This window comes from Monodelphis domestica, chromosome 2, assembly GCF_027887165.1.
Source record: "Monodelphis domestica isolate mMonDom1 chromosome 2, mMonDom1.pri, whole genome shotgun sequence".
NCBI classification, from domain to species: domain Eukaryota; kingdom Metazoa; phylum Chordata; class Mammalia; order Didelphimorphia; family Didelphidae; genus Monodelphis; species Monodelphis domestica.
This window is the reverse complement of record NC_077228.1, coordinates 250,454,818-250,469,294: the sequence shown is the minus strand read 5'-3', so window position 1 is coordinate 250,469,294 and position 14,477 is coordinate 250,454,818. Positions and strand designations below refer to the sequence as shown.

General features: G+C 36.3%; 1 protein-coding gene across 3 annotated transcripts; it reads left to right on the top strand.

The window, feature by feature from the left end:
• Nucleotides 1-1,067: 1,067 nt before the first annotated feature.
• On the top strand, nucleotides 1,068-14,102 carry LOC100021878 (zinc finger protein 397-like). Of its 3 annotated transcripts, XM_007483392.3 has the most exons (5): nucleotides 1,071-1,263; nucleotides 1,982-2,092; nucleotides 4,214-4,721; nucleotides 5,603-5,750; nucleotides 10,916-14,102. In XM_007483392.3, exons 3-5 carry the CDS (start codon nucleotides 4,302-4,304, stop codon nucleotides 11,692-11,694), a joined length of 1,347 nt encoding a protein of 448 aa, XP_007483454.1. In that variant the 5' UTR covers nucleotides 1,071-1,263; nucleotides 1,982-2,092; nucleotides 4,214-4,301; the 3' UTR covers nucleotides 11,695-14,102. The 3 variants fall into 3 exon arrangements, with proteins under 3 accessions (XP_016286384.1, XP_007483454.1, XP_007483453.1); XM_016430898.2 differs by lacking the exon at nucleotides 1,982-2,092 and having other exon boundaries at nucleotides 1,068-1,263; nucleotides 5,687-5,750; XM_007483391.3 differs by lacking the exon at nucleotides 1,982-2,092.
• Nucleotides 14,103-14,477: the final 375 nt, after the last annotated feature.

The window sequence follows — 14,477 nt, the reverse complement described above, 5'->3', positions numbered from 1 at the left end:
AATAAACTCCCTCCTGTGTGTTACATTGTTGGTCTTTGTTTCATCCTTGGGATCAATAACTGGGCACTTCAGTGTTTGTATCTCAAAGTAGATGTTTAATAAAGACTTGTTGATTGGAAGCTCCAGCCTCCTATTCTCCACCAAGGAAGATAATTATCTCCCCTTTTAAATGTGGAATGGGGCTTTCCAGATCTCACATCAGATAAATGATCCTTACAAATGCAAGACCATCCTTAAAATAAACAAACCAATAAACCAACCAACAAACCCTTCCTTCTGTTTTAGAATCCATTCTAAGACAGAAGAGCTGCAAGGGCTAGGCAAGTTGGGTTATTTGTCCAGGGTTACATAGCTGGGAAGAATCTCATGTGGCCTACATTTGAACCCAAGTAGTTCCCCACCCACACCCACCCCCCACCCTGACTCCTGGTGTTCTATCCACTGTGCACAGTGCTACCTAGCTGCCCCCAAAGCAATCATTTTATGCTAGATGCATCCTCATCATATTGTGATGGTTGAGACTTAAAGTTTGTCTAGAGAACATGATATATAATTCTGTAGTATATTAAAATTGTTTCTTTGATAGAATGTAAACTATTTGAAAGTAGGGATTGTTCCTTTTTTTTTTCTAGTAGTGTATTGTTTGACAGTGACACTTAGCCCCTACAGTCATCTAGTTCATTTTTTTCTTCCCATCTACAGCAACATACATATTTTCTTTTTGCAGTGGATTATGAGTCCATTGGTGTAGGAACTCCTACGAAACATTTATTATGCAATTTAAATTCTTGGAGACTTGCCCAGGATCAGATGGTACCACTTGGAGTTCGGTAGCATTGTTGTGTGGTGCAGGGTGCTGAGCTGAGAATATTAGAGAAAAACAAGGCATAATCCCTGCACCCACAGTGTACTGTACAACCAAGCACGAGACAAGGCAGAGACAAACGTACAGTAGTGGAGACAACCAAGTAAGGTTCATGAAGGAATCGAAGATAAGAGGAGGCGAAATGGCACGTTGACGCCAATGAATCTCTGAACTCGGACTTCCGGTATCCCCACGCGATGCCTCCCCTCCCGGAAATGGGGTGGAGTGATTTGACAATGGGATTATTTTGTAGAGCTAGGCCGGCCCGATAATTGCAAACACACTTCCGGTCTTTGTAGCTACCCCTAGCCCACCCCCACATCTTCTGTGTGGGTGTCTAGGGGTTGGAAAGAAGTGAGCGTGACTAGCTGCCCCCTTTCCCCCGTCCTGGGTTCGCGGTGAGTGGGTTTGGACAGAGCTCTGCAGGGTAGTTGCCGCTCGCAGTCTCTGGGGAGGGAGGGTCGGTGTAGCTGTGTGGCCCGGTGGAGCCACCCAAACCGGCTCACTCTCCTTGCCCTGCCTCTTGGCTCTCCCCGCACCCTTTCTCCTCCCTTCACCCTTCTTTCCACCTCTCTCTTTTCACCTTTTTTTGTCCTTTCTCCTGTTCTCCAATTTCCCTTTTATAACTTCTATTCGCCGTTTCTTCCCTTCCCCTTCTCTCTTCCTCACCCCCTCTTATGCCCTTCGTTCCCACCCTCTTCTTCCCTTTAGTCACTTTCATTGTCTTTCATCGTTTCTCCCTTCTTCCTGACCCTAGCCACTGTACGAAACTGCCTCCTAAGTCTGGGAAAAGAAGGTTTAAAAAAAAAAAGTCTTCACAACACCTTTCCCTTTGATTTTAGCTATGCTCATGTCTCTTCTGATTTGATTATGATTTTAGAAGCTCCAGATTTTATATAATCCCAATTCTTCCACTATTCAACTGATAAGAGAGACATTGCTTCTAAGGGCCTCAAGCCTTATCTATAAAATTATTTGGTTAATCTTTTTTGTGTCATGGATTCCTTTATCAGTCTGGTGAAACCATGTTACTTCTGGATCTTGTTACCTTTGTTCATAATTGAAGAAAATACGGTTAGAAGTTAATGAAAATAAAGATTTTTTTTTCCTTTCCAGATTTATAAACCCCCTAAAATCTATTCTAGGATCTCAGGTTAAGAACCCCTGAACTAAGTAATCTTCAAGCTCCCTTCCAGCTCCAAATACTGCCTTCCAATATGTTTACAGGTACCTTACAATTTTCCTAGGGTTTGTCAGACATCAAGACTTTCCTAGGATTGTTAGGCATTGACAAAGATGACAGAAAGCAGTTTATTTGCACCCAGTCCTTCCTGGTTGTTTCACCTGCATTCACTATGGCTTTGTCTTTATGTATCAATTAATCAGAACAGTCAACAAATATTTATCAAGTACCTACTTTGTGATTTGGGGGATACAAATACTCTGTTTTCAAGGAACTTCTCACAGAGGAGATAAATATAAATATATATATAGAATTAATATAAGGAAAATAATGACAAATCAAAGTAATTCAATGCAACTTAATTTGGGAGGGAAGATACTAGCAGTTGTGAGGAATGAGGAAGTGTTTTACTGAAGCTACTTTAAGGAAAAGGTTATTTGGTGAAGCAGAAATGAGAAGATAGTGCATTTCAGACATGGGGCACTAGAAGTAGGAGATAGGAAATGTTCTGTGTTAGACTAAAGCCCATTTGAATGAACTGTGAGTTTAGAAGAAGGAGTAATTACTGTGCAATGATACTGAAAAGGAATTAGTTTTAGAAGCTAAACAGGTACGTATTTAACCCTAGAAGTTAGGAAGCCACTGGAGTTTACTGAATGAGAGTATAATGTAGTCAGATATGTAAAATGATTGGTAAGCAGAATGTAGGACTAACTGGAGCCAGACTTGAGCCTGACCAGTTTGGAAGCTTAAGGATAGCACTGAATAGTGAGAAAGGGCCAACTGTAAGAGGTGCTGTGGATGTGAAAAGAGCAAGATAAAATAGCTGAATGGCTATGTGCTATTAGGGAGAGAGAGAAGTCAAGGATAATGTTGAGGTTATGATCTTGGGACACAAAGAATGGCAGTAACCTTTCTGGTGGGGGGGAGGAAATGACAAGTTCAGTTTTAGACATGTTGCCTCTTGGGGCATTCATTTTGAAATAGTCACTGGTGGTTGAAGTTCTTGGGTGAAGAACTTCACATGCTGGATATATAGATTTGTGAATCACTACATAGAGATGATAATTAAACCCTGAGGGCAAATGAGAGGGAATGTAGAGAAGAAAATAGACCCTTTGGCAAACATCCATACTTAGGGTGGCTTTTTTTTTGTTTTTTAAGTGGTTTAAATATTCTTTTCTTTCTCTAATTTGTACTTTTTTATTTGTTTTATTTATTTATTTTTATTTTTCCATGGTTACATGATTCATATTCTTTGCCCTCACCTCTCTCCCCCCTCCTGTACCTAATGAGCAATTCAGTGAGGTTTTACATGTATCATATAATAATACTTTTTGTTATGATTTACCACTTTTCCACCTCACAAGACAGGAAGTCTTTTTTTTCAGTTAACATTATAGAACTATAGAATATTAGACCTGGAAGGGATTTTAAAAATCATCTGTAGCCCAGAGAGGGGAAATAACTTACTCAGGATCACTAGGCAAGTTAGTGGTAGAATAAGGACTAAACTTCAGCTTCATTCAGTGCTCTTTCAGTCATGTTGCAGTGTTATTTGTTCTGGTATCTAAGTACTTTAAAGTCAGTTTATGACTGAACTTTCTAAGCATTTAGAAGAATGTCCAGTAGTATTTGTCATTTCTCTAAGAGCAATTTTAAAATGTTCCTTTGTCTCTATTTTAGTAGTCTAACTCCTTTTTGGCATTAAGGGTAAATGATATTTTCTGTACTCGTCAAATGTTAGGTTCACAAAATTGTTCTGGTAAGCTTCCCCTTGTCCCCTTTTCCTTGAACTTCTAGAAGAATATTTCATGAATATTTCCTAACTTCTTTTTTGTTTCCCCCAACATCATTCATTGTATTGTGTATGTGTGTTTATTTATGATTTTACCTCATAGCTTTGTGATACCTAACCTCTTTATTTATAAAACTAGTAAGTTGATCTTTTAAAGTCCTTACTAGACCAATGATCATTGTGGAAAATATCAAAATTTTATCAAGTAAAATTTTAATTGACTTTAAGAAGGATAAGTTTGTATCATATAACAAGCCTTAGAGAGATAGGGCTACTATTTTTGCAAACAAATAAGATTAGAATTAAACAGCTCCAAAAGGATGGGAAGTTACTGCCTTATAGCAACAATCATTTTTTCTCTTTTAAGTGCCTGAAAAAGAAAATCAAGAGCTGGAGTTTGATTCCTGGACCATAGAGTCTATCTGGAATTAAGTGGCATCCCCCAAGTCTGGAAGATGTCTACAGAATCCGGGGAAGTTGCACCCCTGACTCCTAGGTATCCACAGAAACAAGAGAGACCTCTGAAAATGGAACTGAGGGAGGTTGGTGCCTGGGAACAGGAACCAAGCATACAGTGGAAGGTCACATCCTTTGATGGGGAGATTTTTCGACAACGTTTTAGGCATTTCTGCTATGAGGAGACTCCTGGACCACGTGAAGCTCTCAACCAACTCAGAGACCTTTGTCAGAAATGGTTAAGACCAGATATTCATACAAAGGTGCAGATCCTGGAACTATTGGTACTAGAGAAGTTCCTGACCATCTTGCCTGAAGAACTACAAGCCTGGTTGGAGGAACACCATCCAAAGAGTGGGGAACAGGCAGTGACTATGTTGGAGGATTTAGAGCAAGAGCTTGATGAGCCAGATCAACAGGTAGGAAAGGAAATGGGTAAACTATTGTGAGAAAATATGAAGAATGAGGAGCAGAAATGAGGAAATGTTGAACATCAGTCACCCTTGAACTGTATTTACCATTGGGTTAAATTCCTGTGTCTACTTCTTTTCTTCTGCTTTGTATTGTCTTTGAAATTTTAGTGATACAAACTCTTGTTCTTCCCTATTTTGTGTAAGGTATGGATTGGAGGAAGTGAGAATCTGGCTATCTGTTCTTAGAAATTTTAGTTCCCTTCCCTATAGTGATTTCCTTACTTGTGATGGGGGAAAATATTCACACTAAGTCCTCATGATAGATATCTGTTGTTCTACATAGAAATTCAGATGGTTAAAACCTTTTAGGTATTATTCTCAAACTTAGGTCCAGAGTCTGATTAGAGTTCTAACCCAGCTCATATAGTTTTCGTTTATGTCAGGGAGACAAGATTAATTTTTGTTCATATATCCTTTGAGGCTATAAGAGTTAAGCAGATCAAGTTTTGGTGTCTATAGGCACATTAAGGCAATCTACAAATTAAAACTTGACTTGTAAGATTTATACTACAAAGCTACATTTAGAAAGTTTTGGGCTATTCAAGAGGGGAAATTTACATGCCAAAAGATAACTACAGGGTCAAGAGCTGGTTGGGATCCTTCCATACAAAAAAAATGTTAAATTACTTTGGGAAGCCTTGACTAAAATTACAGGTGTAATAAATTCCTTTTTCCTTCATTTGGCTTCTTTGCTTAATATTAACATCCCAGGAGACAGACTTCAGCCAGCCAAATAACATTCTAAACAGAAGAGGCAACCCTGAACCCCAAAATAATGAAAAAGGAAATTTTTTAAACTGATGACACCTGTACCTAATTATCTCCAGGTCAGAGCCTCTGCCTACAGGAAAGAGGAGATTTTGAAGGAGTCAACACTTTTGGGAACATCACAAAAGTCCTCTTGTGTTCAGTTCCAGGCTTTGGAGGTCCAGCCTAAGTGTGAATCACCAGAACTCCACTTCCAACCAGAAAGAGGTGAGAAGCAGGATCTTATCAAGAAGGAGAGTGAAAATAGAGAACCACACAAATTATCTCTAATGTTTCCTCCCCAGAAATGTCACCCAACTTACTTTGGGAGATACCACCATCTACCATGTTCTTTCAACATAAATATTCAGTTTTATGACTCCTTAAATCTTTTTCATCATTCAAATTGCTATGAAATCCTGCTATTCTTATTTTTACACAGTGCCACATTGTTGTTTTTTTCCACTGTTACTTCTTCCTCATAACCTGAGGAATAGATGTTTTAAAATAATATTGCTTTTTTATAATTAAATATTATTTTTTCAATTACAAAAGTCTGTTTTCTCTTCTTCCTACCACCTTCCCACATTAAGAAAAAAGAAAAATAACATAATCACAATAAATATGCAGAACAAAATGCTATATTAGTCACATTCAAAATTGTATGTCTCATTCTGCCTATTTAGTGTCAGTAGATGAGTAGCATTCTTCATTATCAGTACTTTGGATCTAAGTCTTTCATAGTTGTTCATTTCTGCATTATTGTTATTATGGTATTAATGGTTCTCCCCACTTGAGTTCTTTTAAGGTCATGCAAGTGTTAGCAGGTTTCATAAAAAATCTTACTCAATCTACTCCTTTGATCACTCTCCTGCTTCAGATCTTATATACAATCAAATTTTCCTTTGATTAATGCTTCCTCATTGATTCAGCAAACATTTATTGAATAAATACGATGTGCAAATCGTAGGAAAACAACAAAACATGGTTGATACTGTCCAGGAATATAATAACTAGTGCTTCCTTCTTTCCTTCCTCCTTCCACTCAGAGTGCTGCTAGTTTTATACCAACCTTCATCCAAACTCCACTCACCCACACAAATACACACAAGCAAGATTCTTTTCCAATTCAACAGATGTTTACACCTATTGTTTTAAGTATTAAGGACCTTACATTTTTTGAAGATAAAATATTAATTAATATTAATTAACTAATATTAATATTAATTCTATACCCAGCATTTTAGACAAAAGTATGCTGAAATAGTTGTTATTAATATAGTATTATTAATTAGTATCAATTTAGTATTAATTAAATTAGTAATTTAACATTACTCTAAATCCAAGCATTTCTAGTTCTGAGAAAGATGTGCAAACTAGCTCCACCCCCTCTCTAAATGTCTCTAACCCAAGACAATTTAAAGTAATATAAGAATCTTGAATAAGGGGAAGGTTACAATATGGTAAAATATTGTTTTGAGTAACATTCAACTTCATCTAATAGAATAGTCATTTAATCTTCCACTAAAACTATTCAGTTCCTTCTTTGACCACATTTCTTTGGTATTCTTCCAAATAATTATGAGACATTCTTCTAGTGATTAGTACCCTATTTACCTCAAAATAGAGGAAGGAAGCACTGCCCTTCTGTGGGTCAAAACTTATTCCTTCTGGGAAGTGGATAAACAATCTTAACTAGACCACTATCCTACTTTTCTATCACTATTTACTTCTCCACTACCTCCACTTCCTTTAAATATTATTTTTATTTCAAACATTTTCACAAAGGACTAGAAAGGACTTTGGAATAGAGGATCTAATCTAATTTTAAGTGGCTTTTTCATCTTCCATTCTGCTTTCTCATCTTGGTGCTTGATTCTAGCACCTACTTACTTTTCTGTATTATTCCTGAGGTCATATTCTCAAGACCTCTGAACTATATTTTAGATTTAATCACAAAGGAACAAAGTGGTATACAGAAATTTTAAGAATAGCATTGGAAGATATTGCAGAGATAATTGATCCACCAAGAATATTCAAGTTTTAAAGATTTCAGATACCCTAAAGTAGATAAAGAAAAATAGAGTAGCTGGTATTTAAACTTCTAAACTAGTTTATCTAGCTTAGAGTCTGGAATTTTCTTTCTTTGAATATCTGCTTCCTTTTTATTTCAGCTAGTTCCATTATCTTCAAGGAAATTTTCCCAGTCTTCCTTAATCTTAGGGCTTTTCATCTGAGATTATTCCCAATTTATCCTGTATAGATTGTGTTTATACATGAGAGCAGGACTGTTTTTGTCTTTCCTTGTATCCACAGGATACAGTATCTGGCATAGTAGCTGCTTCATTAATGACTTGTGTTCTTAACCCCACACCATATGCTCTGGCCAATATTTACCATTCTTTATCTCTCTCCAAGACTCTCTGCCCCTCCACAGACCAGAACATGATGCTTGAGGGTTAGTCTGCCTTAGTTCTTAGAATAGAACAGATCAATCCTATGTTTACTTTCAGCCAGTGAGTAAACTTTCTCATTGGAGCCAAACTTCTGGGGTTCTACCTACATTTCTGCATTTTCATTTAGCTAGCATTTTCACTGTCCACTATGCCTGGGATCCTCTCCTTCTCTCTGGCTTCCTGGTTTCCATCAGATTTCAGCTGTGGTCCTACCTACTTCAAGAAGCCTTTACTGGTCACCTTTAAGACTAATGCTTTCCTTCTAAGATTCTTTCCAATTTATCCTGCATGTATCTTTTTTTTTTTTGGCAGTTACTTGCATTTTGTTTCCACTTTTGCAATTGAAATTAAGGTAAACTAAGGCCCAAAGTTCCAAGTATGTTAAATTTATTGGTAGGGATAGCAAAGGTATCAGAGATGACAGGAAATAATATAATGGGATGGAAGATGGGATTGCAGGACTAGCAACAATCCCTCCTGTCTTTTTGCTATGGAAAATCTCACTGAAGGTGTTCACCTTCATGGCTAGATAATGTCACAGTGATAACAGATGATCCTTTCTTAAAGCATAGCAAGCATCACATAAATTACAGATTTTCTAGTGCCCACCTGCATTTTGGGCTAGCAAAATAACAAGATAATTGCACGTGGCTATGTAACACTTATTAATAAAACAAAAGGCCTCCCTTAATTTGTGCATGGAGCAGTAAGATGTGTAGAGATAATATATTTATTTGAATTAAGGTGATTTATAGGAAAGCTTATATCAGAGAGGAAAGTTGAATTTCTGAACTCATGAACATAACTCGGAGACAAAAAAAATGTGGATTCAACAGTTTGCAGAATAGAATTTGTTGCAAAATGGAATCAATAAAATATAAAATTACTAAATCAATTTTTTATTTTTCTCAACCCCATTGGATGGTAAACTCCTTGAAGGCAGGACCTATTTTTGCCCTTCTTTGTATCTCCATCACCTAACAGTGCCTGGAACATAGTAGGTTCTTAATAAATGCTTGTTCACTTGATTACATCTTACCTTCCTTAGCCCAAAGTGGGAAGTGGATAAAACGTACTAGTATTTTGTTAATATTATCTTTGTGTGTATGTGTTACCCCAAAACCCTAGTAGACTTGTAGTTCTATGAAATAAGATAAGAAGTCTTATCTAAACTTGCTTTATTCCTTGTCATTTAACACAGTTTGGTGCTTTGAAAGTATTTATTGAGTGAACTAAAGTGTTTCTCATCATTCATAGATTTTATTTAAAAATTCTCACCTTCCATCTCAGAATCAATACTAGCTAATGGTTCCAAGGCAGAAGAGTGAAAGGGGTAGACCATTTACCCAGGGCCACATGGCTAAGAAGTGTCTGCGACCATATTTGAGACCAAGACCTCCCATCTCTAGGCCTGGTTTTCAGTCCACTGAACCACATAGCTACTCCCACCCATAGATTTTTTTTCTTGAATTTTACTTCATTCCTGTAGTTCACAAAAGATATTTTTTATTGCACATATGATTATAAACTTTCATTTTTCATCTGCCTTCCTACATTATCCAGGACCTCTTTAGAGTCTATATATTACCCATTACTTATCCTAAATCTGATGGCTGGAAGAAGAAAACATAACCTTCCCTATCAAACCTCTTTATAAGTGATTTTTCTCTCTGTAGTTTGTATGTTGACATGTGTTTTAAAGACAGAAAAAGTGATTCGATTGTGTATATCCATTATGTCTCCTTAGGCCTGGGGTTCTTGTCCTTTTTTTGTTGTTGTTGTGGACCCTTTAAGGCAGTTTTGGGAAATCCTCTCCTATAATTTTTCTATCCCAAGCCATAAATTATTTCTCTATATACCTTATTCCTCCAATTCTTACCATAGCCTTCTGCTCTCTCCATTCTTGCCAATAGGCACTCCCTTTCTGAATTTCTGATTTAGTTAGGTCTCTCTCCATTCCCAGGCTTCCTTTGCCTCCCACTCTTCCTCTTATTACTATCATCAATGGCCTCAAGAGATTGTTTGATTTAATCCCTTGGGCAGCTAAGTAGCATAGTAGACAGAGTGATGGACTTGGAGTAGGAAGACTCATCTTCCTGAGTTCAAATCTGGGCAAATCACTTAACCCTGTTTACCCCAGGTTCCTCATTTTGTAAAATGAGCTGGAGAAGGAAATGGCAAACTACTCTAGAAGCTTTGCCAAGAAAACCCCAAATGGGATCACAAAGACTGAATAACTGAAAAAAAAAATGAACATTAATAAAATCAAGTAAATTTATATCTATAGTTTATAAATTTTATCAACGTTTTGTATTTCTGTCACCCTCATTTCCAAGTGATTCATCCCCTTAACCTTTTCCCAGAAAGTCTATTTAAAATTAATTGATTTTTAAAAATAACTCTTCAAATATAGCTCTCAATATAAAAGCTCAGTCTCTTCTTGGAGATCAAAAGTTCAAACAGCTCAACCTAATTTTCTCTTTTATCACCCACATGTTTTAAAAAAATGTCAGTTCCTATGACTAATCAAAATTTACTTTTATCTAAACCCTTTTCTTTTTTTATCTTAGCAGACATTAAGAATGACTCATTATCAGCTTCTTGATAAAAAATTCTAATATATTTAAAGACTGTAATCAGTTTACCACATAGGCTGCTCTTTCTAATGCTACACAGTCCAAATTGTTGGCTTTTCTTCTTTGCTTTAGTTATTCCTAAATTATTTATTCCCAAAATTATTCAATTATTCCTAAAATCTCTGTAATTTCTTCAAGTACTAAAGCTGGCTCATTATCCCCTTTCCATATTATTACTGTTTTACACGCATATACTAGTATATGTTCACATTTTTAGTATAGTTGATATTTTATTTCAATCAGCTTGATTTTTTTTGTCTTCCTGAGAATCTGTGACACTTCCATGATTTGTTTATTTTAGGTGGTGATAATCAGACTGAGGAACACTTAACTCCAAAGCAGGAAATTTCTGCAGAAAATGAACTATATGAGGAAGTCTCTGGAAATCTTAATGGAAATATTCCTCATGTTTCAGAGTGTGATAAACATCTTAAAGGTAGATTGAGAAAAAAGAAAGAAAATCTGCTCGTCCAGAGACAACATAAAGATAATGAATGGGAGGAAAATTTCACTTGGAGCTCAGGCTTTATTAGGAATCAAAACATCTACTCTATTGAAAAACCCTATGGCTGTGATGCATGTGAGAAAGCCTTCAGTCAGAGCTCACATCTTCTTAATCATCAGAGAATTCATACTGGAGAGAAACCCTATGAATGTGAGGAGTGTGGGAAGGCCTTCAATTATAGCTCACATCTTATTCTACATCGGAGAATCCACACTGGGGAGAAACCTTATGAGTGTGTTGAGTGTGGAAAATCCTTTAGTCAAAGTTCAAGCCTCATTCAGCATCAGAGAATCCATACTGGGGAGAAACCCTATCCATGTAATCAGTGTAGTAAAAGTTTTAGTCGAAGCTCAAACCGTATTTTACATCAGAGAATACACACAGGAGAGAAACCTTATGAATGTGATAAGTGTGGGAAAGCCTTCAGACAGAAATCTGCCCTTGTTCTACATCAGAGAATACATACTGGAGAAAAACCTTATGAATGTGACGAATGTGGAAAAGCCTTCAGTCAGAGTACAAACCTTATTAAACATCAGAGGAGTCACAGTGGAGAAAAAATCCTTTCATCATGAGTGTGACTCAAGCCCCTGTTACTAATAGAAAAAAAAAACACTGAAGTAAAAATCCTTGATATAATCACTGTAGTTAAAACATCACCCATAGATTTCCTGTTTGAACAGTAAGAAACCATTCTAGACAGAAGCTCCATTAGTATAACAAATAAAGAAAAAATGATCAAAAAACATTGAAACCTTGTCTAGAAATCTTAGTAATGGTTTGAGAGTCAATCAACAAACATTTACTCAGCTTCACTTTATAGAAATTTCAATATAAATACAAAGATTATTTGTTTTCAAAGAACTTAGATTCTATTTAGAAGATATAAGATGTTTACAATTAATTACTGCCCTAGTCTTTTTCTTGAAATATTATGGGATCTCATTCTACTTCCAAGTGTACATTCCTATTAATGCAAATAATAAAATTAATGGCTCTGTTGTCAGAGTTCCCTCTTTGAACCACCACAAATTGTAAGTAACAGTGCGTGTGTCTTTATAGCATAAATAGCCTTATATAATTCTTCAATTATGTACTGATACTAATATTCTGAACATAGGAATCAAATTTTTCAAAAAAAAAAAAAAGGGATCTGCAGAGTATAGTGAGATACTTTTATATTAGAGTTTGGAAGAGTTTAAAACTTTATAGAGCACATATATAAAATCAGTTATAGATCAAATCATTATCATTAAACCTACTTCTATATGTCTCATTGCTCTGTTCAAAATTAATTTTATGGCTAATATCACAAGAATTCATGTGTTTTCATGCTTGATGAATACTTGTGCATTTACATCAACTTATGTAATTAATGCATTTATTTCATCTTTGTAATGTCTGGAGGGTTATGTCATTTAAATAGAGTTGGCCTTGAAATCAGAAAGTTCTTAGGTTCAAATCCTCCCTCTGACATTCTGGCTGTTTGTCTCTGGGCAATTCACTTGATCTTAGTGCCCCCTGGCAATTCTCTATGACAAACTATAATTGAGAAAAATGTTGGTCTTCTTTTGGTAGAGGAAGTTCCTCATCAGGAGTTCTCTTCACCATTGAAATCAGAGATTTGGCTCAAATAAACAGATAAAAGGAGATCACGTGGTTTTTGGTAAGGTGTTATGTTTAGAGTGTTTCAGCTTTAATATATTTGCATGCAATATCACTAAGAATTCTTCTACTGTTGGGAATGGATGAGTGACATTCTCAGGATTTTATGGGAAAAGAAATAACCATCATAGCATGGGACAGAGAGAGTGTCATAGACGAAGAGAGAGAATAATATTTTAATTTGGAAGGAAGTGGGGGGGAATAATTTTAGATAGCAATTGAAATTAAAAAAAAAATCCTATTTTTCAATGACCTGTTATAAGATATACTTGTCAATATTTTATGGACCCATGGCAGTAATGCTCCCCAGAAATGTCTTAGATTTGCCAATTCCCATGATTACCACCCTCATTTTTTTTGTTGCCAACACTCTTATATCCCTCTAGACCCCTTGCCTCCCTTATATTGCCTACCTCATCCCAGTGCATCTTCACGGTTGCCAGATAAATCTTTCCTATTTGCAGCTTTGTTCAAGGAAATAACCAGATTCCTTAGCTTGATATTCAAGACCCCTGTGTTCAACTTTCTAGCCTTTATACTCTAGCTTTTACTATTGCTCCCACCAACCAATGATTTTTGCCATTTCCCAAACACTGCACTTAAAAAAAAATTTTTATTTAATTAGTCAATTTAGAATATTTTTCCTTGGTTACAAGAGTCATGTTCTTTCCCTCCCTTCCCTCCACCCCCTCCCATAGCTGGCACACAATTCCATTGGGTTTTACATGTCTTTGATCAAAACTTATTTCCATATTGTTTATATGTGTACTAGGATGATCATTCAGAGTCTATATCCCCAATCATATCCCCATCGACCCATGTGATCCAGCAATTGTTTTTCTTCTGTGTTTTTGCTCCCACAGTTCTTCCTTTGGATGTGGATAGTGTTCTTTCTCATAAATCCCTCCGAATTGTTCTGGATTATTGCATTGCTACTACTAGAGAAGTCCTTTACATTCGATTGTACCACAGTCTCTTTGTATAAGTATTGCACTTTATTACATCTATAGCTTTGCTTATCATATGCCCTAAGCTTTTAATACTCTCCCTTCCAGTCTCTGTCTATATGAGGCCTTCCCATCTTTTAAGGCCCAGATCAAATGCTGCATCCTTTATGAAACCTTCCTTGATGACTATAGTAACTATGCTTTCCCTTTGAACTCTTAAGGTTTTGAATGCAAACCTTCCATGACACTTATTCTTCTGTGTATTGTATGCAAATTATATAGATTGTAAATCCCTTGAGGGAAGAGACTATCTTTGTATCCCTCAGTGACCAAACACATTGTAGGTACAAAATAAATGCCTGTTGAAAGAATGAGACCAAGTTCTTATTAAGGAATTAACATTTGAGTAAGTATTTACAGTGAAATGACTCAAAGATAGTACAAAGCGCATAAATACTTTAAATTTATGACTTGCATTAAGTGGCCAAAACTGAAATAGTCATACTGGTAGCAAGTAAATAGCAAGGCCTGGTTTAGTATCCAATTCCCACAAACTCCCAAGTTCCTCATTGCATCATTGCACCATACTACTTTCCAAGGGAAACTATGAAAAGCTTCATTTTAATGAACTGTTGGCACTCCACTCTTGCAGAGCCACCTTTAGAACAAATTACAATCTAGATTTGGATGACAAGCAGTCGGGTGCACCAGTATTTCAATACTGTTGTGTTCTTCCATGTGGATAT

Bases quoted from the DNA above. Each gene is read 5' to 3' on its own strand.
- LOC100021878 (XM_007483391.3), top strand. From the start codon at position 4,302: ATGTCTACAGAATCCGGGGAAGTTGCACCCCTGACTCCTAGGTATCCA. The intron at 4,722-5,602 runs GTAGGAAAGGAA...AATTATCTCCAG, and splicing joins TTGATGAGCCAGATCAACAG to GTCAGAGCCTCTGCCTACAG. The intron at 5,751-10,915 runs GTGAGAAGCAGG...TGTTTATTTTAG, and splicing joins CCACTTCCAACCAGAAAGAG to GTGGTGATAATCAGACTGAG.